The sequence below is a fragment of the Cicer arietinum genome, chromosome 7, assembly GCF_000331145.2.
Source record: "Cicer arietinum cultivar CDC Frontier isolate Library 1 chromosome 7, Cicar.CDCFrontier_v2.0, whole genome shotgun sequence".
Classification (NCBI taxonomy): Eukaryota; Viridiplantae; Streptophyta; class Magnoliopsida; order Fabales; family Fabaceae; genus Cicer; species Cicer arietinum.
The window spans coordinates 8,476,049-8,497,585 of NC_021166.2; the positions used below are offsets into that span (position 1 = coordinate 8,476,049).

A 21,537-nucleotide genomic window follows, 5' to 3' on the forward strand; every position below is an offset into this window, starting at 1 on the left:
ACACGACTCTAATCAACAAATTATCTACCGCGATTTCAAAGCTTCTAATATTTTAATAGACTCGGTATGTTAGTTAAATATTAGCACCACCATGTTACTGTGATCAAAACGTGTTGGTATAACCTGCTTTTTGATGGATCTTTATTTCTTATCCCTTCTTCACTTTTCAAGGCATTTAAAATAAAATGCATACAGAAATTGAACGGATAATTCACTTTGAATTTGCTGATTGAAAGTTCATCTTAACTTTAGTATTTTCTAGCAGTGTGGCATCTTAATGTGTTTAAATACTACTAATGCAGGAGTTTAATGCAAAACTCTCAGACTTTGGATTGGCCAAAGCAGGGCCCACTGGTGATCGTTCTCATGTTTCTACTCAAGTCCTTGGCACTCAAGGCTATGCTGCTCCTGAATATATTGCTACAGGTTGTTTTCTTCTTCTTAAACTTATATTTTGATTTAATGCTTTTTGGTTTATAAAAACACTGTTGGTATCATCTCCCTGATTTTCATTGCTTTTAGATTCTGTTGTTTGAATTATTAATAGATATTTCAAATAAAACTTGACTTCATAGATATCATATCACTCAAAAGTGTGAATTAACTTGCCATTGAGGCTTCATAAATGTCATTCACTTATATCTATCTTTTTTTATCAACAATTCTCATGTCCATTTATGCATCATGCACAAACTAAACTACCTAAGACAGTTGGACAGTGTTACATTGCTCAATAACTTTTTATCCGATATATATTTTATCTGATTGTCCACTAACTACCCTCTACGCTGTAATTGCTCGATTTCATCATAAAAGATAATTATGTGGCGTTTTTTCAGGTCGGCTGACTTCGAGGTGCGATGTCTATAGCTTTGGAGTTGTGCTATTGGAACTGCTATCAGGGAGGCATGCGGTGGATAAAACAAAATCAGGAGTGGAACATAATCTGGTAGATTGGGCAAGACCATATTTGGGTGATAGAAGGAAGTTGTTTCGGATTATGGACACAAAGTTAGAAGGACAGTATCCACAGAGGGCAGCTTATACAGCTGCAATTCTTGCATTACAATGTATTAGTGAGGCCAAGTTTAGACCACAAATGTCTGAGGTTTTGGCTACTTTGGAACAATTGCCAGTCATCAGACATTCAACTAGTCCATCTAGATTAGAGGATAAACCTGTCTCAAGTCCAATGAGATAGAGAATCTGAAGCCTAATTTTGAGGGGAAATTTTTACATCATTCAGCCTGTAAGAGGACAATGTAACACGTGTGTATTTTCTCCAAATGATTGTGTTAGGTTGATTGGTTGATTTGCCTATTCTCCAAATGATTGGATTGGGTTATTTTATTATTCTTGGTGGATTGGCCTGATTGATTTGACTCTCCATTTATTTAAAAATGTCAAAATATTTTAGAAAATTAGACAAGATAAAATAATATATTTTTGTTTCTATTTTTTTTGTTAAACTAAACAAAATGACTATTGAAATGTGTAATAGAAAACACAATAAGTTAAATAATAAAAGACAAATAACTAAAAATTAAAATAGTCTATAGAATACAAAAGCGCTTCAATAAGATGGTTTAAGTCTCTTTTAACTTAATCATAATCAAATGTATTGGCTTCAAATTAAGTTGTAGAAATTTAACATAATAAAAGTTTAGGAGAGTTTTTTTTGTCTATTGTAGTATTATCTGGCTCGAATGATTAGTTTCTATAATTGCGTGGCTTGCATTACAAAGGTTAAGTTAAAAAGTGGAATGATAAAAAGTCTGAAATTCATCCTCATCCTCAATAGAACATAACAAATTGTTAGAAAAAAAATACAATTGCATGGTCATTTTTAGCTTTCGTTGACACACTGAAACCACAATATGTGGTTACTTTTATGATGGTTCACAACCAATGAAACCACAATCACACACATTACTTTTTCTCTTTTACTACCAATGAAGTGAATAAAACAAAAACCATAGAACAATTGTCTTCAAATAAAAAAACAACCAAAAATAAAAATAAATTGATAACTACTAAGCAAAAAAGAAAAATTAAAAATCACTATGTGCTGAATGTCACAAATAAATTTAGCTAGCTGTGAATCTATAAACCATGTAATGCTTGTATGTCTCTCCAGGATGTACAATCTGAGAAGGAAAGTTAGGATGATTCACTGAATCAGGATAACCCTGTGTCTCCAAAGCAATTCCAGCATGCTTGTGATATATGACTCCACCCTTTCCCTTGGTATCACCCAACATGCCACTAGTATAATACTGCACTCCAAGTTGATTTGACCACAACTCCATTTTCCTTCCTGAGACAGGATCTCTCACCATAGCAACCTTACTTAAGTGATTTTGACTATTCTTGTCTAACACATAGTTGATGTCATATAAACCAGGAAGCTCATTAATTTGACTTCCAACTTTTTTTGGTTTAAGGAAATCATATGGAGTGTTTTGCACTGATTGAACTTTTCCTGTTGGGATGAGATTATTGTCTACTGGCGTGATATTTGAACCAAAGATCTGAACAATGTGAGATAGAATGTCACCACTGTTGTGGCCTCTTAGGTTCCAATAAGTATGTTGTGCTAGATTCACTGGTGTGGCTTTGTCTATTGGCTTGGCAATCATTTTCACACCCAATAAGTTTCTTCCAAACAACATGTAAGTCACACTTACCTCAAGTTTTCCAGGAAAACCTGTAAAGTTTTATTTCAAAAAGAAAATCACGGAAAATGTTAGTTTTAAGGCTAGACCAAATCATGGGGCTGCATTAGATTATGAGCACCATCAATGTGTGTGCATAGTATAACCAAATACAATAACTTTTCAGATATATTTACTGCATATATTTTTTTCAGATGAAGTATATATTAATATTTATCAAAATACAAAATTTGCAACGAAGGTTTTCAATTGTGGTAATGGTCGTATGCAATCCTTAATATTACAAAGAACTATAGTCAAATGAGATTGATGTAGCATTTATCGCAGTCTGGCAACATAAAAAAACTTATGTGGTGTCGCAGTCACGATGACATGAAAAATCTTGATGTCCCATTGCAAATTGCGTTCATGTATCTTTTTGAAAAACTTTGTGAATAATCAAATTATATACGAAGTAGTAGTTAAATTAAAGTAGGAACCTTGTTCATTATCAAAACTGTCGTAGGTAAATGTTATATGATTGTCTTCCCGGTGAGATTTTACTGTCCATATAACATCACTGAACCCTTTGGTGCCACCTACAATTTCATCAATAAATAATCAGAAAATGTACATAATGCATCATGGCATGTAAATTATCAGACACTTAGATATATTAATATTAATTAACATACCATGGAGTGTGTTCCCATGATCATTAACTGGCAATTTGTATGTTTTGCCATCCAAAGTGAATTGAGCTCCTCCAATTCTATTTGCCACACGCCCAATAAGGGCACCGAAGTAACATGTATCATTCTGCAGCAAATTTCAACATTTATTAAACTAATATGTCACTGTAAAAAATAATTACTCTAGATGATAATATTTTTAGAGTAAAATGCAAGTGGCTAAATTCATCCAATAAATTTTTATTAATTTTTGTATTTTCATTTTCAATTTGTCAAATTAAACAATAATAAAAGAATGAATTGATCATACCTCATAAGAGTTAATGGAATCATAGCCAAGAACAACATCAGCTAAATTCCCTGTTAAAAGTAGATAAAAAAAATTGTATAGATTTGTTAATGTGGGATATAGGAGCAAAGATATTTGAGATTCAAAAGTGGAGGAAAATAAATCAAACCATGTTTATCAGGAACTATAACAGATATAACTGTAGCACCATAGTTTGTCAAATTAAGCCTCATATTTCCTCTTTTCAATTCATAAAATCCAATTTTCTCATGTTGATGTGCATGAGTGAGAACCAAGAGCCCTAAGAGAGCACAAAACAATAACGAAACATCAGACATTGTTGAACAATAATTTCACCGATGAGTGATCTTATTTCTCTCTCTCAAATTATTCCGCAAAGATTAACTTAAATAAATTACATAGAAGGAGGAAACGGGACCCACAAAAATTGGATTAGGTAAATGTAGTATATTAGGTTAATGATATTGGATAAACTCAAATTGTGTTATAAGGAAAGGTTTGTCATCGGATGTGTGTCACTTGATAAGTTGATACCATCGTTTAAGGATCGCAAAATACATATCAAGCCTACTTCACTTTCCGGTCAGATACTTGGACATTTTATTTTTTTAATTTAATCATCTAAGTTATATTTTATTTTTAATATTAATATTTGAGTTATATTAAATTATATATAAAGCTTATTAAATTTGACAATTTTATTGAATTGATTATTTAAATTATTTTACAAACGTATAAGATTAATAATATTGATCATACGGATATACATTTATTATTAAATTTTTAGATGTTATATATGTGTTTAAATGATCATAGAAAAATAAAAAAAATATAAATTATTTATAAGATTTGATAATTTTTTTATAATGATTAGTGCAAAAAAATTATTGTTACAATATTTAGTAGAGAGTTAATGCTGATAAGATTTTTTTTTAATTACATTGATCGTTGTTTAAATTGAAATAAACGAGTAACGATGTAAATATAATATAATTTAAATGATTAAATTAAAAAAATAAATATTTAAATGATTTAATCAAAAATTTAAAAAAAATTAAAAAATATGTGTTATAAGAAAAACATAAAAAATCTAATTATTATTTTCATCAAACATAAAACATCTTGCATTTATTTTGCTTTTAAAGATGATGGATAAGTTTAGACTTATTATTTTTCTTTTTTCAATCTTAACTTTAATAAAGTATAATCTTAACTTTTTATAGAAAAAATATATTTAAATTAGATCCTTTATCTCATTCAATGACCACCGACCTCGTAGAAGTCGACGATGGGATTTAACTATAATTAGTCAATCGCAGAATTCTGAGTTTATAATTTTTTGTTTGTTTTTTAATGGAAAAAATTATTAATTAGTTGTTACAGTAGTATGTTTTTAACTTAAGACACTTAATTTTAATTTTTTTTTCAAAGGAAAAACTCTTAATTTAAAATTTTAAGTCAAGATAGCATGTTTTAAATTTAATAGATAACTTAATTTTTAAATAAAAAAACTGAATTATAAAAATCAACTACTACTATATATTATTATATGTGGTCTTACATACAAAGAGAAAATTTAATTAATAAAAGTTGATTTATTTAGTTTAAATTTTAAATTAAATATATTAATTTTGTTGACAAATTTTATCTTATATATGAGATCGAATATAGTATGAAATGCATAATTTTTATATATTTATTTATAGTTTTTATAAATAAATAAAAAAGAAAAAGAAATTGTTTTTAATCCTTTACAAATATGCTAACAATTTTTGTTTTTGGTTCTTAAAATTATAAATATTTATTATTTTAGTCTTTAAAATGTATGAATAAATAAATTTGTTGCGCAATTTATAATAGGTCTCTTTATCAAGTTTTTGCATTAAAAAATATGAGTTAGACGTTAAATACATGTGTTCATATACATATCACATCATAGAGACTATTTTACATAAAAACATTTGTTGATTCATTTTTATTATAGTTAAATTTATGAGATTAATTTATCTATAAGTGAAAAACCGGTTTGTCTGATTGTAAAATTTTGCAATAAATTATTTCTTAGAGAAAATTACTTCTAATTTGTCAAAAATTACAAAACATCCAAGAAGTGCAACAAAATTCCACATAACAAATATTTTAAAATTCTCCCTTTATTATTCATTAAAGACTCACTTGTCTATCAATAAACACATAAACTCAAACCCCTCCCATCTCATACCCTCCTAATTTCCAAACAAACCCCAATTTAAAATTTGAAAATATAAATCGTAGAGATAACATTAAGGCTTATCAAATATGAATTAACATGTATTTCGTATATATAGACTATTTTACCATCTAATCTAACCATTTGTTACTTCATATTAATTTAACTTGGTTACTCCAACGCTTGAATTTGTACACTTCATGTAGACTATAGTGTACTAAGGGTGGTCGTTAGCATTTGCCTACTAATTAACCTTGAATAGTGGATAAAAATTATGACAAGGTATCAGATGCCTGAGCCTCACGTGCTACCTTAATGAAGACATCTTCTAATGTGGTATCTGCTAAACCCCATGCAAAAACAGTGAAGTTTCTTTTTGCAATTTCAACAGCTTGGAATACATTTGCTATTTTAACATCCTCTTTTGGCAGCTCAAATTTCTGAGTTCCAGAAAGACGGTATATCTTGTTGGCATTTGGAGAGAGCTGTTGTACCATGTTCTCTACATCCTTCTCGCGATCCGAAGATGTTGTCATTGTCAACACATAAGTTCCTCCATATCTGGCTTTTAGCTATGACAAAACAACAAAAGTAGCTATAAAAAGTCAAAATATACATGGTTTAAATTGGCACTTTATATTTGTCACTAAATTGAAAAAACAGTACAAATGTATGCAGCTTGGAGTTTTAAAGTTGCATTCAAATCTACATACATTAACCATATAAATGCTGATAAATGACCTTACTGATACCACGCAGTTAAGGATTCTTTCATTCATGCAGTCAGTACAGCATAGTTTGATCTTTATCGATTGGCTCAAATTCGAGTGAGCATTTCAAATACTTTTAAAACCATTTTAGTGAACTCAAAATCTGAGCCGTTCAATCAAGATCTGATTGCTGAGCTGCTGACTGCATAAATGCATGCAATTTGGGGAATCCGGATCAGTAAAATAACAGTTTATGGGCAAACCCATTTAACAGTTTCATTTTGAAATACACTTTGATTAAAGCACATCACTTGAGCAAGTACCTCCTTTGGATTTCCGATGCACTGCAAGTTACCATTTACAAATACTCCTAATCGATCGCATAAGGCCTCTGCCTCTTCCATAGAATGTGCTGAAAGCATAAAATCAAAATTTATCATGTTATGGAATCAAATATAACACAGTCTAGCTAATATATCTAGAGCATAAACAACGAGTAAAATATAGTGCGACAAAATCCATGAAAGAGCGAGAGAATACTTGTCAGAATGATTGCACGATCCTGTTTTGCAAGCTTGATAACATTCCATAAACATTTTCTTGAAGCAGGGTCTAATCCAGTACTTGGCTCATCCATATAAACAACCTAAATTTGAATTGGCATTTACATAATAAGAAAACTTGAATCATCTTTTTTTTTTAAATATGAAAAATAAAAAAATGATCAGATTGGGTTGAAAAGAATAACAAACTTTGGGGTCCCCAATTAATGAAATTGCAACACTAAGCCTCCTCTTCATCCCTCCACTGTATTTTCCAGCTTGTTTATCAGCAACCCCTCCATGGAAAAGGTTTAAACTCTTCAAAGATTCTTCTACTGCCTAGAACAAAAGAATGGAAGCTAAATAGTTAAAATATCCCTGACAAACAAATGATAATATGGAATGATGTTCTACTTCTTCATACCGTTGTCTTAAAATATCGCATAAGAATTATGGCATACCAACTTTCTAATTTCATTGCTTTCAATAACCTTAAACACCTATTTATATTTTGAAAGGTAGAATTTGTATAACGTAACACTCCTAACATAATTAAACTCTAAATATTTCAAACAGTAAGAGTTCCAGTGAGTGAACTTACTTGAGTCAAGACTGAACCTGTAAGATTTTTAAGTCTTCCATAAAAAAGTAGGTGCTCTCTACCAGTCAAGGTTTCCCACAGCAAGCTATAGTATCATGAGGAAAAAAAAATTAGAAACTTCATTCAATTGATACAAATTTGATTTCATGAAAAACATAAAAATTGGTGGAATTTCAGCTTACTCATGCTGTGGACAAACTCCCATGTTAGTATATATTCCATTCATATGAGTTCTTATGTCAAGGCCTTCAACATATGCCGCACCAGATGTTGGCTCTGTGAGACCAATCATCTATAAGCACAAAGAAGCTGATTAGATTTATGAATTAAAAAGAAAACCATTCAAATGATGAAATTATTGAAAAAAATCAATTCTTAACTGACCATACTGATAAAAGAAGTCTTCCCGGCACCATTAGGACCGAGCATACCGAAGCACTCCCCTCTAGGCACAGCAAGGAATAATTCTTTTACTGCAAATTTTCCTGGATTTCCATCTCTTCCTGGATAGAATTTTTTTAGGTCGTCGCAAACAATTGCATGATTAAGGGTTGGTTCAAGTAGCAGCTGCTCCACCTTCTCCCTCTTAATACAAAAAGAAGAAATCATTTAATATACATGTAAGTCAATTCATTCATCTCCAATGCTGAATATGTTAAGAACTAATTCTTAAAGTTAAAATCCACTTCAACAAGAACCCCACAAGAGTTGCTCTATTGAAGTAAAACTCATTATAATACAAAACTGATGTTTGAAAAAAGGAAAAATTGTGACCAAAAGGAAAGTTATTTGGTTCTCTAGTAGAACTAGCTATCTTAATTTCTTAATCCATAAGGTGGACATATATTAAGAATACGTTTATTCAATACACATAAAGCTAACCTCTCGGATGACATCGGGTTTATCCATCTGAGCCAAAACTTTTGACCCCTGCTCTTGAAAACCGGGCTTCTTGAATGGTGAAAGATGTTTTTTCTGAAATCCTTTCAAGAAGAAAAGAGGACTTTTTCCAGTTCCTGTTGACAATACTTGATCGATGTAATAAGCAACAAAAAGCACTACTATCCACTCAGCAGACATGATAATCAAGACCTCTTTCATGCCATTGGAACTATCACTCAGATCCTGCCATCGCATACCATCAGTTCCCGAATGACTGCCACTGACGGCATACTGTGCAAACTCATACAACCCACGATACAAAGCAAACCCAGGATACAACTCCATACAAATGATCCACCCTCCTGAAGAAATAGCATAGGAAATCAACAAGCTACAAGGTTAGAAGCTGCAAACAGAGGCATGGGATACATATAAAGATGACTGATGTGAAATCTATCAATTCGAAGAAACATCGCATTGCTAGTAAACTATATTGCGGCTCTCCTCGTTCAGCTAAACCAACTCAACCTCATTAAACCGGCTTGTAAGGTCAGAACTACTTAAACATTATAAGCATGTTCTATGCCATCTCTCTAGTCAATGTGGACTCTCAACACACCCCTCACGCTTAGGACAAAACATCTGGAACGTGGATGGATTTGAACTGAATTTAAACTGAGTCAGGTCTCTAGCCACTCAACGTTATTTCTCATATGCAGCATTATTTAGTTTTTCCCTGCTTCTTGTAGAGTATAGTTTAATCACGATAAATGAAACAATTACAACAAAGGATTTTTCTAATGTAATCAGCATCAGCATTCATCAACAATGTTAGCCAGTCATACAGATAATTTGGCCACTTCGCCTAAAGATCCTTTTTATGACAGTCTTTTGATACTGGAAGCTAAATTATAAATGGAAACCATATGAACAACTTGGAATAATATCATTCTTCAGTCATATAACTTACTTGGAAATGATGAATCTTGAATAAAAAATTGGAAAAGAAAGCCAGCTAATAGACCAGTTCCAAAGACGCTTATATATGCAGTTACTGCGAATATAAAAAACACAAGTCAGGTTAAGAGATCTGAGAAAAGAAAACATTAATACACCCATTATTGTGAATAATTTGAAGTAGCTATCAACAAACCTGTAGCAGTCTTAACATTTGAAAAAAAGGAAGCCAACAAAAATGCCAGTGAAATTTGTAAGTTTACATAGATGAAATAAAACACGAATTGGATGCTGTAGTCATTCAACGTGAAGAATTTTAATCCTGAAAATGAAGTCAGAAGCATCAGACGGAATGGGAAAATGTCGAGAAACAGACAGTTAAATGGTTATATTCTTACCTAAGACTGAGCCAAATAGCACAAAACAAACCATGTAGATCACTGATAAGGCAAGAAAAAAACCATATGAAATCATCCAATATGGCCCATCACCAAGACCATGCATTTTCATCATGATTCTTAATTTTTGTTGCTTCTCATAAACCAGTGCTGTCAGAACAACCTACATAAAATGCATATAGAGTTTACTCTTGTTGAACAGATAAATACACTAAAACATCTATTTGTGTTTGCATTGGATGTTAGATACAATTGTTGACTTTGACTCCGAGTCATATATTGTTTCAAGACTTGAAAATCTAAAAGGAAGGTTTACTTACATCATGGTTACAGACATATAATGATATAGAGATGATTTAGAGATAGGTAAGAATATCATAGTTATTTCAAAAATCAAAATTGGCCAATAGCTATCTATACTGCAATACAATGTCAGTAATGTCCTCTCAGTTCTTTCAACTTCTCTTATTACAAACAAATTATTTTTTACTGATATATTTGTTCGCATATTTCTACACTTACTGGAAAAAGTTGCAGAACGACCCATGTAAAGAACAGACTGCCCAGAAGAGACGCTATCTCAATCTTAATTGGGGTTGCAGATTTTGGCATTTCCTTTACAAACTCAAATAACATTTTGGTACCGGGTCCACGTAGAAACTGTAAGTAGGCATTTGATATCTGCATGCATAATAAGGCTAGATATCGGTCACTATTATCTTCCAAGATTCAGATAAAGAAAGAACCGTGTATTTTTTAATAAAAGTTTAACATGTATACAAAGAGGAATTATTATCATTATGTTAGATACATAAAATTTACCGATGCAATTAGCGTTGAAACTTGCAATATAGAAGCTCAATGCTGCATGTACATCACTATCATAGTTTCACTAATTTCTTCCATTCAAATTATGCATTTTGGAAGTTGTAATGACTGGACAAGTGTTTCCACAAGTACAAATCTATTCCTATTGCTAATGAACCAAGTACGTTTTTGTACTCAAAGTTAATGTAAAGTTTAAAAAAAATTGATAGATTCATAGCACAGGCTACCAAGTTGCAAGTTCTTTTTAAGCAGAGATTGAGTTTTCTGTTTCATAGCATTATATATATTCATTATCAGGGATTTAGGATAGCAGCAAGGAGGATGAAACAATTAAAACAGGTTTTAGATATATACCAGATTTATGGAACGAGGAATCCGCAACAATGGAGTAGGACCAAAATTGTTGCTGCCTTTGAAGGTTGATTTGTACCATACAGTGACATTGAATGCATCCTCATTTGAATTTAGAAAATCAAAAGCTGCAAAAGGTCAACACAATCTATAAAAATGAGTATTTTCTTCCATAAATCTATGTTGAAACATAATGATAGTAGAAGTACCTGAAACTATATCATTGATCTGTCCTTCTGGGTCATCACTTTGATAACCTTTATATATCTCATCATTGATATCAGAAGAACTGTTACGCCATAAATTTATACCATTGGCACATTTGATTTCTACATCACAGGAAAATAAATTCAACCATTAACAAAACTCCAAGTTCTATATAAAAACAACATTCTACTAACCTAAATTTGTAAATGTATTAAAACAATCTGTTACTGTGTCAGCACTTATGACAAATATTGAACATTATTTTTTATACGCTCCCATTTGATTTTTTTTCCAAGCTTTTCAAAACAATAATGAAGACTAAGGTTCAAGTCAACAACCACAAGAATAAATATCACATAGCCTCCTTCATCAAATACAGCAGACAAGGTTTTTAAAAGAGTGCGATGAGCCTACAGCTAAGTATCCTCGCTAACTAACTATTTGAATATTTAGTTTTCTGTCAGCATGCATTCCAATTTCGTGTCTGTTACCATACATTGTCATGACGAGGATGTTCATGTTCCATACCTTTAGTCAATGCCCTGCCTCCTATCTCTATTGGAAATGTGTGTGTATCTTCCTGTTCATTACCGCCTCCTATCTGGAACTGAGCTGGGAATGCAATGTTGTCCTGAGGGCACTGAGTTTGTAGATTATAAATGGGAAGCTCCGAAGTGAAAGCAGGTTCAATAAAATTGTTGTCCTCGGCCAATGATTCGGATCCCTATATTATTTTCACAGTTTAATCACCAACAACAGAATCCACAGAAATAAATAAACCAATAGATAATATTAAAGATCTAGACAGGCAAATAAATACTTGCTAGTAGCAAAAGAAAAAAGAACTCACCAGCACATTTAAAGCCAAACTACCCTTGATATCAGATAAATCCATGGTGAAGTTACTTGGAAACATATTGTTAGACACAACTGTGCAGAGAAAAGACAAGTGAACATTAGGCTAACAAAAAAGGCAAAATGCATATTTGGTTTCACTTATACAAAGCAATTCTAAAATCATAAAATTGATTTTTATGTTAGATGTTATCAAGTAGAACTGTTTTTGCCTCTATAGACGATTCTAACTTCAAAGTCGAGATTTGGAGCATTGCCTTCAAACTTCACTTAAATTTATTGACTAAGTGTACATTTGGTTCCACTTTTAGATAAACTAAAATTGATGTTAGAGTTGTAAAATTAATTTTAAATACTTAGATGTCATTGAGTAGAATCATTCTAACTTAAAGCTAGGATACGTAGTTTTTTACTCCAAACATAATTTTTACATCTAAGTTATTGTTCAACTCACCTTCACATGAACGTATGCAAAAATAAACCAATTTACATCCAACTTAGTTTTAACTAAAATCAATTAATGTTAGAGAGCAAAATCTAACACACACTAACTCAATTTATCATGAAGATATCCAACCATAAATTAATTTACATTGATATAATCTTGAATAAAAGTGTATGTTCAATATCACGTAGGTTTGTCATAATCACGCTAAGCTACAAGTCATATATTTTTAAAGATCATGGTGATTCTGGCAAACTCAATATGATACCAAACATATAAAAAATCAAATTGCAATTTTGAAAAAAAATAAAAAAATAAAACGTGTTATACTCTGTCCAAAGGAGTGATTTTGGGCGGTGAAGAGCGTGGTAAAAACAGCTGGATACCATTTCCCTTGAGAAAGTTGCAAGAGAGGAGGCCATTCAGTTGGATTAGGAATCGCACATGTAACAAGTTGAGTCTCATCGGAATACTCCACCCCACAAACCTTCTCTGATTCATCACATATATCGCTCTTAGGACATTCGCAACCGCATTTAAACTTTGGTTTATCCAATTGAGTGTCGATTACATATTGAAGGAGAACCAGTAAGATGCAAAGGATCAATGGGAATAGAATCAACCGAATGTTCGCCTTCTTGTTCCGTTTCTTTAAAACAATATAAACGTTAGCATTGAATAATTGAATTGCAAATATTAATTTATTTAATTATGACATGCTTTGTACCTGGAAGGTTAAATTATTTCTCAGAAGTGCGTTTGCTTGAGTCCAGAAGGTAGCAGGGGAAGGGGAATGATTTACATTAACCATGTTTTTGTTTTTGATTTGACAGAGACACACACAACCAGCACTTTTTGTAATGTTGTTACTTAGTTGTGCGTGTTTGTCACTGCAACCTTGTTGCTTTTCTTCGTGTCTTTGGTTTTTCTCAGCTTACTCGAACACATACCGTTATATATGTAGTTAGAGTTTACGCTTGCTCCTTCACTCGCTCAATCGTACTTCATATTTATTATTATCACTTGGTAATTCTATTTTTTTATTGTTCTAATTATGATAGTAATTAGATTCTTGCGGTTAATTTAATATTATGCCTCGTTCATTTTTGTTTTAGAATAATAGTCTATAAAAATTAGAGAGAGACTTAAGGAAAAGTGGAAAACCACGAAGCCAATACGAAACGTGGCTTTTTAAAATTAATTTCTGATATTCTCTTGAAGTGAAGTATTATTATTTTTTTTTTATAGTGCTCTCAACAAAGTTTATACTAAGTCAAATATTATTATTAATTTAATTAATTATGGTTATTTATTTATCATCATATACAGTGTAGTGTGTACTTTGTCGAGTACTAGTAGTCAGTCGCTGTCAGTAAAATTATCAACGTGGAGATATTTGGATTTTTACTAAGGGTGTAAAGCACGATCGTTATTTGTCTGTTCCACCCTACTAATGATAAGAATACATAATGCTTCTACACTAAGAAATCATCACAATTGAGTCAAAACAAATAAATCATTAAAATACAAAAATTATTAATTATTAATTAAGGTTCATTTTTTTCTCAAAATTAATATCATTGTGATTGTGGTATAAGTATATATTTACTATGTATTACCAACTTAAAAATATTTTATTTAGTTATTTCTTTTGACTAATTTTATATATATTAATCTCGTAATATATTTTTGGATAAAATTTAATGATATAACTAGTGTGTGAAGTTAGAAGGTTGAATAGTCCTACTTTTTTAGAGATTTTTCAATTACCGATGTAGAAAATATTTGACTGGGATGGAATACATATGTATTTTGTATAGAAAAATCATTTTTCAAAAACTTTATGGTATTGTAATTAATTGATGAAAAGTCAATTTTAACATAAGAAAATTGATTTTAATGAATCTCAGTCATTAATGATTGATTTAATCAAATGTGAACATCATTAAAATATATTTAATAATGCACCAATAATATGAAATCAGAAAATAGAAATTCAATTATGAATATAATTCATAATTTTGAGATGAGTTCCAAAAATCTTTCTAGATCAACAATTCAATGCATGAAATTGAATCAACATATTAAAATTTAATGTTATTCAAGGAAAATTTGAAACAATATGTTTTTCCTCGACAAAAATTGAACCAAACTAAAAATATGTTTTTCCCAAATCCCAAGTCCAACACTTCTCTTCATCATCAAAATTTGAAACAATAATCCAAACCCAAATTCTTAGACAGGTCCATCCTCGACAAAGGTAATTCTACTGGCTTTATTTGTTTTTAGTGATGGTACTTAACTTAATGAAATGCCAACAAGTAACTCAAGAAATCTAGCATGAGCACATTCATGTTACCAACTTAGGTCGAAATTCGCCGCACACAAGTACTTTGTAACACCTACGAAGGTGCGTGTTAAGATCATACACACTTCAGGAAGAAAAAAGAACTTGAAAAAACAAACAATATAGACAGCCCAACAATAATGTCGAAAACAAACAGGACATAAATTTGGTATAGCTGCTTCATGCAAAACTAAAAACCTATAATGTACAAATCACCCTCAAACGCCCAAATGCTGCAAGTGAAGAAAAACCTGATCAAACACACCTATAGTTTGGTCAATTCAACAATTTCCATCAAAGATAACTCAAACCTCACGAGTTTAAACTTCTTCACGTCAACTCCGAAAAAAGTATCCTCAAATCACCTCTTCCATTCTGCTTGAATTACCTTTCCTGCCAGATGAACAGAATAGTTGACGATCATAAATCATAATGAAGAAAAATACACCAGAATATACTGCAATCAAATTTAGACTATTAAGAACCAGAAAATTTATCTCAAATATATTATTAATTGGCATGATAGAACTACTATTTGTCACAATACTTAAAGGTGACATGGCACTAAGTTGAAATTTTAATTAAAGGTAAATTTTGCAATGCGATATTTTCAAACCACTTTTTATTGGGTCAATTTGCCAAACCACTAGGCAGGAGGAACACTAAAACATACCATTTCCATCTCTAGAAGATGATACAGCTTTGTCACTTTTGTGGCCCACTTTACCACCTGACTGAGCTGGTCTCTGTGTCCTAGGAGAGTGCGAGGTGATTTTGCTGTTAGTTAAAGATGGCAAAGAATGTCGCCGAGCATTGTTGTTTTTCTCACTTCCATCTTGTCCAAATCTTGGTGATCCTTGAGCCCTCAATTTTGCCTTTGCAGATTCAGTTGCTGCCATATAACTTGGAATTGTCGGACTATTGTGCAAACCATTCTCTGCTCGTTCCTGCTTTGCTACAATTGAGGCTTTTCGGCTTGGTTTCTGATTTTCACTGCCTGATTGATCTTCCTTGTGATTTAAATCTCCATTTGTTATGTGAGAATTTTCATCTTTGCAAATAGTATCTAATAAATCTATAGGGTCGTTGTTCACTTCATCATCAGAAATGTTTTTATCTTTACTTGTAATATCTGTTAAGGGCTTTGATTCCACATTCACCTGATAACTGCTAGGGGTGTTGTACACCTCCTTAGTAGCTAAATCTCCAGTAGTTATTCCTATATCCGGCTGACTGGAAATCGATATAGTTGCTTCCTTATTGATAATTTCTTTAGAACTAATGACCCCTTGTTCTGAAACAGCAACACTTGAGGCAACTGCATCCTTTTCCAAATGTGCCTTTGCAGTATCAGATTCAGCTTCTGGCAGAACTGCAGTCTCAACAACTGGGTTATGAACCTTTCTCAAGTTACGTTTAACCTTCTCAAGCTCAATTTGTGGATTTTCCACCGCAGGATCCGAGGGTTGGGTTGGAAATTTCCTTATGTTCCGTCTTGGTTTTTCAAACTCGGGATTTGCTTGTGCTGGGGCTAGGTCAAAATTCGCAGCAGGAAGCTTCCTGTGAGTGCGTTTTGACTTACTCATTTGAGCCTCTCCAGTTGAAATATTACCCTGCTTTTTCTGTGACCTAGTATCCCGAATTTTCTTAGGTTGGGGAATTGGCTTCCAAAAGCAAGATGCTGACCAGCGATCCAACCAACTTAGGACAGAATTTGGATCACCACGAATATATTGCAAACGCAGTGCCATTATTGTAGTTGACGAAGCAATAAGCTGAAATAATAACCAAAACAAAAGGGAAATTGTTATAGAAATATGTGCTCCATATAATAGACGCAGGCGTGAAGCAATATAAATGAAACAGAAAAAGCTGTTCTAAAATGAGCAAGAAAAGGTGTACCGCTCTTAAATTTTAGAGAGTAGAATTAAATCAAGGCAGCCATACCCTACTTCCTCACTTCAAAAACGTGCTTTCTTATTTCTAATCTAAAGCACTGTTCATTCTAGAAGGAAACTCATCTGGACTTTGTAGCCACACAAAAAATGAACTTGTCATGTTGTCACACATATACGATGCAATGTAAATTACCTTACGGATGAAATTATTAGCTGACAGCTTCAAAATTTTACCAGATATACCAACTTGCTTGATAGGTTTGTCATCCTAAGGAAAAACACATTGAGAAAGAAAATCAATAGCAGTAACAGCAGTTTACAATATTTGAAGTGCACTACCCAATAGCCAAAAAGAAACTGATTAGAAATTCAACAGACTGTTCAATAATAGAGGCTGTACTCGTCATATAGACATATACAATAAGTGGTATAGAAAAAATCTTTGAAGAAAATTCACAACAACTTGTGAGAAGCACCAACTTCTGAATAAGATGAAAAAGTATTGCATGACAACATACATCCATAATTCTAGTAGTTCAAAACAGTTCAAAATCAATGTTGTAAATTGCGGATCGCGGAAAATAACGATTCGTCCAAATTCTGCTATGCTATAAGCGCCTCAATAGCAGCTATTTGACAACACTGTTCAAAATAAACCCCATTCATTAGCGCAGGAAGGGGCAGGAGCTTAAAATCAACAAGTTTCCCCATTATTCGCACAGTAAGTCCTTATTTTGAATGTGCTACCAGCTCAGCAGAAGTATCATCTTTAATACAACCATTTAGCTCTAATTTGAGCAAGAAAATCAAGTAAATTCAATACAATTTTGCCCATGATTAATGGGAATAAAACTTGAACCAAGATAATCAGACATGTTTATCACTTGCATATTTTTCCCTCCGGGCGGACTAATCATAAGAACTTCAAGAATAATGTAAATAACATGACAAATAAATGATGTAAAGAGAAATCAGATTTGGAAAAAATAACCTGAAGCTTCAAGAGATTGCACTTCTCGTGAATTTCAAATCCAACATCAGATTTTCTAACTCTTTGGCCACGAACAACTGCTTGTAATTTGACAATTCCATACATACAGCATAACGTAACAACAGCTTGTCTTCTAACCAAGTGCCCGCGAATAAGTGCTTGCAACCTTATTATGCCTTTTAGGGCTCTAAATGCTCTCCGAGCCTTCATTAGAGACACTTCCATTAGTTGAGGCATAATATATCAAATATTACAACTTATAAGAACTCACACAATCAATCCTCAAAAAAGATAGCAGCAATAAGTTAAAAACATGTCCATTCATCAATTATTCGTTGACAAATTTGAGAGTTATCCATTAATCATAAACAGAAACAGCAAAGAACTCAAAAAGCAACAAACTTATTGATGAAGTAAGGTTTTCTATCTAGAGTGACATATCAGTGAGAACCGAGTGGTGTTAATCTCCATCGAGAAAGCAGAAGTAGTTTTGGCATGAAAAAAATCATTAGCTTTTCCATTTAGAGAAAGAGAACATGAAGGCAATTGATGCATTGCTTGACAGCTGCTCTTGACAACATAATATGTCAAAGTTTCAAAACCAATTTCATAAATTTAGATCACAAGTTTATAATCAAAAGTGAATTACAAATTATAAAAGTTAAGGGATTATAATAACTATAACTAAATAACTATAACTAAACTCTCCACTAAGCTTCTGGTTGTGCTCTAGCCTCTAGTAAGATTAAATCTTCCAAACTCCATTTCTTGATCCACGAAAGCCTTAGAGGCAGATGTTATCATAATTGAGTTTACAATCAAAGTGTGCTTTAAATTTCAAAATATCTTTCATGTTTTACAGTTTAATTGATAAAATATCTATAAAACAGTTAGTCACATACCAAATAACCCCTGAAAGCAGCCTGTGTTTTTGTAGCTGCTTCCTCCAGCTTCATTTTCTCTGGATCAAGTGGTGCATCTTGATGAACAGGTTCTATTGTGTCGATTACTTGATTTCCAGATAAAACATTTTCTGCTTCTTTATTCTCCAGCTCCAGGTCTTCCTCGTGTCCAGCAATAGTATTGGAGGTTGGCTCTAAAGCCAAACCAGTTTCTGAAACCTTGGAAGCAACAACTCCTTCTTTTTGATTAACAAGCTTCTAAATCATATTATTGTAAAATAAGTCAGGATTTTCATTACAGGTCATATCAAAGTACTTTCATTTTTGTTGAGAAAATGCATTCTAAGAGTGATACTTTAAATAATATAACAGCACTTATGATCCATTGCAACTGTCCCTGTGCATAATCTTATATAGTTTGTAAATGATGCTAACAAAGTTGGTGCATTGTAAACAAAGTGTCAAATGAAATTTTAGAATTCTGGCAACAGCAGCAAAGCAGAATAACATCTGTCTCCTCTTTTTCTGCTTTCATTCTGTCTATCCATGACAACATTTGACTAACAACAGAACAGATGATACCATTTAGGAATAACACAACTTCAAATAACATGTATTTGGGAATGTATTCATGAAATATGAATGTAATTTAATAATGAACAGAGTACTGATGTCGCCTTAAATATCATAGTATTACCTCTCTTCCTTTTGGTATAGTTGATTTGGATGACTTCTTCCCAAACAGTACAGTTTTGATCCATTTTCCTGGTGATTTACCCATTGCAAGACCAAGATCTATGACAGAAAAAGTTAATATCAGACTCTAAACTGGACACCATGATTATCATTTCATATTTCTAAATAGGCAACGAACTAAACTACACCAAAAAAATACAAATTATTCTGAAATCATGCACGATGCTTACTTAACTAGACCCACAAATTTAATCAACTTTAGTTAGTGCAATTGAAAGTGAACTGTGAACTGTTACACCATGCCTATAGCCACCCAAGCATATGCAGGAATCAGTGAGAAAAACTAAAAACAAGCATGCCCACCATTGCTTGGTTAGCTAAAGCACTCACAAAAGTAAAATGCTGTGATTTTAAGAGAAGAAAACATTGGTTTTAGGAATACTAGAAAGGAGATCTTGTTAAATTTATAATAATATTTAAGCTATACCATGATAATTCAAGAACAAAAAAATATGTTAAACAAGAATATATTTTTAACTCTCTCGATTTAACAAAATGCATCTGATAATGACATCTAATTTAATTTAATTGTGCTAAAAATAATAATTTCTCATTCAAGCAAATATTTTTGGATAAAATGGAACAACAACTTTTTTCCCATTCGCCATAATAAGGGTGTTGTTGTTCTCAGAGAATAGTCGTTGTTTTCAACAACAAAAATTGAGAAAGAAAGAAATCCTCAATTAATACATTATTAATTAATTATTAAATAATGTAAAAGAAATATTATTTTAATACTAAGATCAAATTATTATAGGGTAACATGCAAGCCATACACATCCGCCAAATTTTATAGAAATAATGACCAAACAATTATTAACCGGTAACATTTTTTTTGACTCATTATTAACAATAACATAGACATCATGCACAATTCATTGCATCTTTTCTCTTGTGCAATAAAACGCCATCATATTTCCTTTTTAACATGAATGGACCATCACACATTGACTTTTTTTTTTTGTAATAATCTCCACAGTAAGCAACCGACAACAAAAATGTACAGAACTCAAAAGATTAAACAAATCACACCACAAATTACGCTTAATGTCTCAATCTCATTGAAATAGCAACAAATCTAAACAAATAGTAAAAGCTTAACAATAACCAATCGAGAAAACAGAAGCACAAATAGTAATAAAAATCTTTTAAGAGGAAACTAAAGCTAGAAATTCCATAACACCGGAGAATGTAGTGTAAAAGAATAGATCAAAAGAGAAACCCTAGAACACACGAGATCTACTTGAATCGATAACTGTTAAACACGTAAAACTTCTTCTGCTTCATCAATGAACTAGTATCCAAATTTGGTACTAAACATCATGTTTAAGGCTAGATCTAACAATTACCTTACCAATGTAGAACCTCTTCACCTCAAATCTACCATTCCTGAGAACCAGAACCAAATTATTAGTTTACAGAATTAAAATAATCATTTAGTCTTCATTTCTTTCAGAATAAGAAGAGAAATATATAAAGTGAGTAGAAATAAGAAGAGAGAAATACACTAGAGAGAAAGCTGTATGTACCATAGAAGAGACACACACAGAGAGGTTGATCTAAAGCTGCATAAATTTTGTGGTTGCTTTGTTTGTTCCTCTCTCTTTGTGACTGTGCTAGCTGGAGTAGTGAAGAAAAAAATTAAAATCGAAAAAAAAAGTATTAGAAACTGAAAAGGTTGGATAATTTGCTGGAAAATAACGATGTGTTATTTAGGTTCACGATATTAAGTTACGACCCTCGTTTTTAACCGTTCGATGCAATGACTTGATAAGATACGGTTTGATCGAAGGGTGAGTGTGAGAACTTACGTTGCAATGATGGACACGTGAGAGAGGCAGAGAGTGGGTGAGATTAAAAGATGGTAGTTCTTGGGGAGTCCCAGCGCAGTTACTTCAAAACCAAGTGTTTCCTGTTTCTTTTTTAGCTTTATTCCAAAGCATTGGGAAATGACTTTTGGAACCCCGGGTTGTTAAGCAATGGGTCACGCGCGAAAGAGCGG

General features: G+C 32.2%; 3 protein-coding genes and 1 pseudogene across 6 annotated transcripts; 1 reads left to right on the top strand and 3 right to left on the bottom strand.

The window, feature by feature from the left end:
- The window catches only part of LOC101508498 (probable serine/threonine-protein kinase PBL3), a 3,083-nt pseudogene extending 1,730 nt beyond the window's left edge, over window positions 1-1,353 (top strand).
- A 459-nt stretch (window positions 1,354-1,812) lies between these two features.
- LOC101514398 (uncharacterized) lies at window positions 1,813-4,108 on the bottom strand. The gene is made up of 5 exons (XM_004508700.4): window positions 3,805-4,108; window positions 3,657-3,706; window positions 3,350-3,473; window positions 3,155-3,253; window positions 1,813-2,707 (listed from the first exon to the last, which is right to left on the bottom strand). The coding sequence occupies exons 1-5, from the start codon at window positions 3,971-3,973 to the stop codon at window positions 2,088-2,090; spliced, it is 1,062 nt and encodes a 353-aa protein (XP_004508757.1). The 5' UTR covers window positions 3,974-4,108; the 3' UTR covers window positions 1,813-2,087.
- A 1,676-nt stretch (window positions 4,109-5,784) lies between these two features.
- On the bottom strand, window positions 5,785-13,627 carry LOC101514956 (ABC transporter A family member 7-like). 2 transcript variants are annotated; one of them, XM_004508703.4, is made up of 18 exons: window positions 13,369-13,627; window positions 12,972-13,290; window positions 12,192-12,271; window positions 11,870-12,065; window positions 11,344-11,463; window positions 11,138-11,262; window positions 10,478-10,636; window positions 9,956-10,118; window positions 9,754-9,879; window positions 9,571-9,654; window positions 8,601-8,962; window positions 8,103-8,303; window positions 7,901-8,010; window positions 7,719-7,803; window positions 7,328-7,456; window positions 7,116-7,221; window positions 6,899-6,987; window positions 5,785-6,437 (listed from the first exon to the last, which is right to left on the bottom strand). In XM_004508703.4, exons 1-18 carry the CDS (start codon window positions 13,450-13,452, stop codon window positions 6,138-6,140), a joined length of 2,838 nt encoding a protein of 945 aa, XP_004508760.1. In that variant the 5' UTR covers window positions 13,453-13,627; the 3' UTR covers window positions 5,785-6,137. The 2 variants fall into 2 exon arrangements, with proteins under 2 accessions (XP_004508760.1, XP_073219980.1); XM_073363879.1 differs by lacking the exon at window positions 10,478-10,636.
- A 1,336-nt stretch (window positions 13,628-14,963) lies between these two features.
- LOC101515709 (protein IQ-DOMAIN 31) lies at window positions 14,964-21,161 on the bottom strand. 3 transcript variants are annotated; one of them, XM_004508708.3, is made up of 8 exons: window positions 21,065-21,161; window positions 20,885-20,924; window positions 19,477-19,574; window positions 18,780-19,034; window positions 17,878-18,081; window positions 17,080-17,154; window positions 15,662-16,763; window positions 14,964-15,381 (listed from the first exon to the last, which is right to left on the bottom strand). In XM_004508708.3, the coding sequence occupies exons 3-8, from the start codon at window positions 19,558-19,560 to the stop codon at window positions 15,350-15,352; spliced, it is 1,752 nt and encodes a 583-aa protein (XP_004508765.1). In that variant the 5' UTR covers window positions 19,561-19,574; window positions 20,885-20,924; window positions 21,065-21,161; the 3' UTR covers window positions 14,964-15,349. The 3 variants fall into 3 exon arrangements, with proteins under 3 accessions (XP_004508765.1, XP_004508763.1, XP_012573589.1); XM_004508706.3 differs by having other exon boundaries at window positions 18,780-19,037; XM_012718135.2 differs by having other exon boundaries at window positions 18,780-19,037; window positions 21,042-21,152.
- Window positions 21,162-21,537: the final 376 nt, after the last annotated feature.

Coding starts and splice junctions, on each gene's coding strand:
- LOC101514398 (XM_004508700.4), bottom strand. CDS start 3,973: ATGTCTGATGTTTCGTTATTGTTTTGTGCTCTCTTAGGGCTCTTGGTT. Junction 3,707..3,804: donor TATAGTTCCTGATAAACATG/GTTTGATTTATT, acceptor TACTTTTAACAG/GGAATTTAGCTGATGTTGTT. Junction 2,708..3,154: donor CAGTTTTGATAATGAACAAG/GTTCCTACTTTA, acceptor AAAACTTTACAG/GTTTTCCTGGAAAACTTGAG.
- LOC101514956 (XM_004508703.4), bottom strand. CDS start 13,452: ATGGTTAATGTAAATCATTCCCCTTCCCCTGCTACCTTCTGGACTCAA. Junction 7,804..7,900: donor GGAGTTTGTCCACAGCATGA/GTAAGCTGAAAT, acceptor ATGATACTATAG/CTTGCTGTGGGAAACCTTGA. Junction 6,988..7,115: donor TCGTGCAATCATTCTGACAA/GTATTCTCTCGC, acceptor TTATGCTTTCAG/CACATTCTATGGAAGAGGCA.
- LOC101515709 (XM_004508706.3), bottom strand. CDS start 19,560: ATGGGTAAATCACCAGGAAAATGGATCAAAACTGTACTGTTTGGGAAG. Junction 18,082..18,779: donor CTGCTTTCAGGGGTTATTTG/GTATGTGACTAA, acceptor TCTCTAATGAAG/GCTCGGAGAGCATTTAGAGC. Junction 16,764..17,079: donor CTAATAATTTCATCCGTAAG/GTAATTTACATT, acceptor TTATTATTTCAG/CTTATTGCTTCGTCAACTAC.